This window comes from Phragmites australis, chromosome 3 (assembly GCF_958298935.1).
Source record: "Phragmites australis chromosome 3, lpPhrAust1.1, whole genome shotgun sequence".
In the NCBI taxonomy this organism is placed as follows: Eukaryota; Viridiplantae; Streptophyta; class Magnoliopsida; order Poales; family Poaceae; genus Phragmites; species Phragmites australis.
The window spans coordinates 50,574,951-50,578,340 of record NC_084923.1 but is presented as its reverse complement, the minus strand read 5'-3'; the positions used below and the strand labels follow the sequence as shown (position 1 = coordinate 50,578,340).

Below are 3,390 nucleotides of genomic sequence, written 5' to 3'. Positions count from 1 at the left end.
CAACTTCTGATGGATCTAACTCCAGCGCCTTCCTGGCAATATTTTTGCCAACAACCGGATCATTGTGGAGCTTGCAAAATGCCAGCAGGGTTTTGTACATTGACAAGTCTGGCTGGACAGACAAGTCTGTAAGACGACCTGCTCGCCCTAACATATCCAGAAAGCATGATAGTGGCTCTTTTGTGGGAAAACACCAAACAGATTCCTCATAGAGTTGAAATGTTTGATGCCAATGTCAATTAAGCCACCATGGCTGCAGGCAGAAATTACAACGAGAAAGTAATGCCATCAGGCTGAGCTCCAGCCAGAATCATGTCTTCAAAAGCCGAGAGCGCTTCAGTGTAACGCTCATTGAATACCAGGCCGGATATTAGAGCATTCCACGACACAACACAGGGCTCCCTGATCGACCGGAAAACACTTATAGCATCCTCCAGGGCTCCCTGATTGACCGGAAAACACTTATAGCATCCTCCAGACACTTGCATCTGCAGTACATGTCGATAAGGCTGGTGGAGACCGACACCTGACCACTCAACCCCAATTTCACCGAGCAGCAGTGCAACTGCTTTCCGTGCTCTATGGACCTCGCTCGGTGGTCGCGAAGGTAAGGCAGCACCTACCCAAACTCAAGGCTCGGAGCTACTACTATTTGAGATCCTGACCTGTGCAGTAACTCAATGGGAAATGTCATCAACAAAACCATATACTGTAGATGATTGGGCGGCGGCCGTGCTACACTACTCCCATATACCATTGAATTCAAACGATTTGTCCAATATATGTTTGAATTCAACAACACGTCCCATATATGTTTGAATTCAACAATGTGTCTGTCTTAAGGATGCAGTGCAGACATCATCTCATCTCTTACAGACCCAAGAAGAAGCCTGGACGACAAAACAGACTTGAGCTGAACATGAATCAACTGAATGTCATATAATATGTAGACCCCTTGTGATGTGATGTCATGCCCCCTCCTCCTCCGATTGATCATCGTCTTCCTCCACGAATTGCAACGGAGGGCCAAACAGCAACCTGCTCAGCAGTGCTTGGTTCCAACCAATTCCTCGACCAGTGCCTGACTGCCAGATTCTCGTTGCAAAGTTGTGCCATTTTGAGGGGCTGCCACCATCATCTCCCGACAAGTCACAGCGATACACACTGCTTATTCGAGGTTGCAGATGGTACTTGAGGACTGCACCATCCTCGCAAGGAGTTACCGCTAGCTCTTGCGACAGCGGATTACCCAATATTTGGACATGGGATACACTGTGAAAAATGAAAGATCAATCATCAATGTCGGTGCAAATGAAAGAGGTGGTAAAAAACAACCCGAAATGCAAAAGACCATGTCGCTCACCATATGTAGTATAGACCATCCGTCGCCTGTTTCTGTATCCTCCCAAGCAGCTCAACCTTCACCACCCCACCAATGCATAGAACCGTACGTGGAAGCCTAAATGATTGCAAAACATTTTCCTGGAACAGGATGGATCATTTTACTTCCAACAGGTCTACACAATGCAACTGCAAACACTAAACACAATGCAACTGCCCTGTGCAATAAGCACTTATAGTAAACCCAAATATAGTTTCTTCAATGCCACACTTTCAAAAGGTGCTCTTGCTCTATATCAACTCTATGGTTTATTATTAAAGAGAAAAGAATGGATATGAGGAGAGAGAGAAAAAGTGATAAATTAAGCTGACCTGTAACATTGGGAATTCTGGAGATGTGTAAGTCCAGATATAGTTGTCATCAGCGGCCAGCTGCTGGCCTTCATTCTCATCGGATACAAGATCTTGAGATCGTAGAGTCGACTTTGGATAGCCCATCCGGAAGCGAACTTGCTGTGCTGAATATATCGGGTCGCCGTACTGGAAAAATGCTGCATATATAGCAGGAAAGTATTAGCAGCAGGCAGCGAAGGTTTTGGCATGTATACATATGGCAGAGGTGGGACCGCATGAAGGATTATGAGTAGACCACCTTTGAATGGCTGTATCTTGATTTCCTGGATGAGGCACAGATCAGAGTGAAGCCTGTATATGAGACATTCTGGGATGGTAGGATCACTCTGGCCCCCACTGGACCAATAAGACGGCCTCATCTCAACACGATCGATTGGCTCAAGGGTGTTTTCTATGGTCTCTTCTGGGAAGTTGTCGGTGCTGGATGCAGCTATGCAGCGAATGATGCAATCCCTGGCATGGTAAGGGGAGAGAAGAACATGGCTAAGGTGCAAATAGACCCTGTGATCTGTCTTGTGGTTCTCCCACTCACTTGATCCAGCATATTCTTGATTTATGTTACTACTGGTAGTATCAGCAGCACAAGTCGTTACTAGTTGTTGGATACAAGTGAAGTTGGAGACCTCGGGACAAAGCCGCAGGCACTGTGCCTTGCTGAACTGGTTTGCGATGGCTGGGGTAACAAAATTGAATTAGTACCGGTGATTCCCTTGCATTAGCTAGCGTGGCGATGGTAAACTAATAATAATAAAATGAATCAATAAATGAAAGAATGAGAAGCAAGAAAGACAAGAGAGGTGCAGAATGAAAGAATCCATCCAGATCCAGGCAAAACAAGTTACCGAAGGTTCGCCACGAGCGGGAGACGGCGGAGGCGCTGGCGAGGTCGGCTGGGTGGGAGAGCAGCGTGAAGACGATGGCGGAGGTGTCCGGCCCCAGCCACTCGAGGAAGTCCACGCCCGCCTGCGAGGCGAACTCCACCACCCCCATATGGATTTGGATTGAATGGAATGGAATGGAAGATCTCCACAGGGACGAGAGGGCAACGATCTCTCTATCTATGGGAGTCTAGCGAAGGAAGAAGAAATAGCGGCGGCGGCGGCGGCGGCCATGGCGGTCCAGCTGAGCTCGAATCGACGTGCCGGATCCGACCTTGTGTAGGGTTTGGAATTCACAAATCTCTATTGCAGACGCCGACGCCGACGCCGACGCCGAGCGATAGTAGTAGAGGAAAGAGTAGCAACGAAATGGAGAGAATCCATCCGTCCATCTGTATTATCGCCCGTCCGTCGCTTCTGACCCGTCCGTTCGTCTCTCTCTATATAAAGTGCAATTTTACACCGGCCCAACACAGCCAGCCCAACACATCGGCCTACACCCACCCCGTGTGCGCAACGCGCGCCACATGGCACGATGCCAGCCACGCCGGCTCGCCTGCGCGTGTACGTCCAGTAGTTTTAGTAGTTTAGTAGCGTTAGTAGTTGAGTAGCAGTTCAATAATGTTAAGTAGTTTTAGTAGTCTAGCCGTACTCAGTAGTTAGTAGTCTAATAATGTTTAATAGTGAAATTTTAGTTTTAAGCCATTGAAAATTGTTGTCACGTCTAGTTTTTTTAAAAAAATAACTAGATGTATTC

General features: G+C 47.5%; 1 protein-coding gene across 1 annotated transcript; it reads right to left on the bottom strand.

The window, feature by feature from the left end:
* Positions 1–211: 211 nt before the first annotated feature.
* LOC133913857 (F-box protein At4g00755-like) lies at positions 212–3,022 on the bottom strand. The gene is made up of 5 exons (XM_062357142.1): positions 2,598–3,022; positions 1,994–2,428; positions 1,714–1,892; positions 1,364–1,482; positions 212–1,272 (listed from the first exon to the last, which is right to left on the bottom strand). Exons 1-5 carry the CDS (start codon positions 2,743–2,745, stop codon positions 969–971), a joined length of 1,185 nt encoding a protein of 394 aa, XP_062213126.1. The 5' UTR covers positions 2,746–3,022; the 3' UTR covers positions 212–968.
* Between the last annotated feature and the right edge of the window lie 368 nt (positions 3,023–3,390).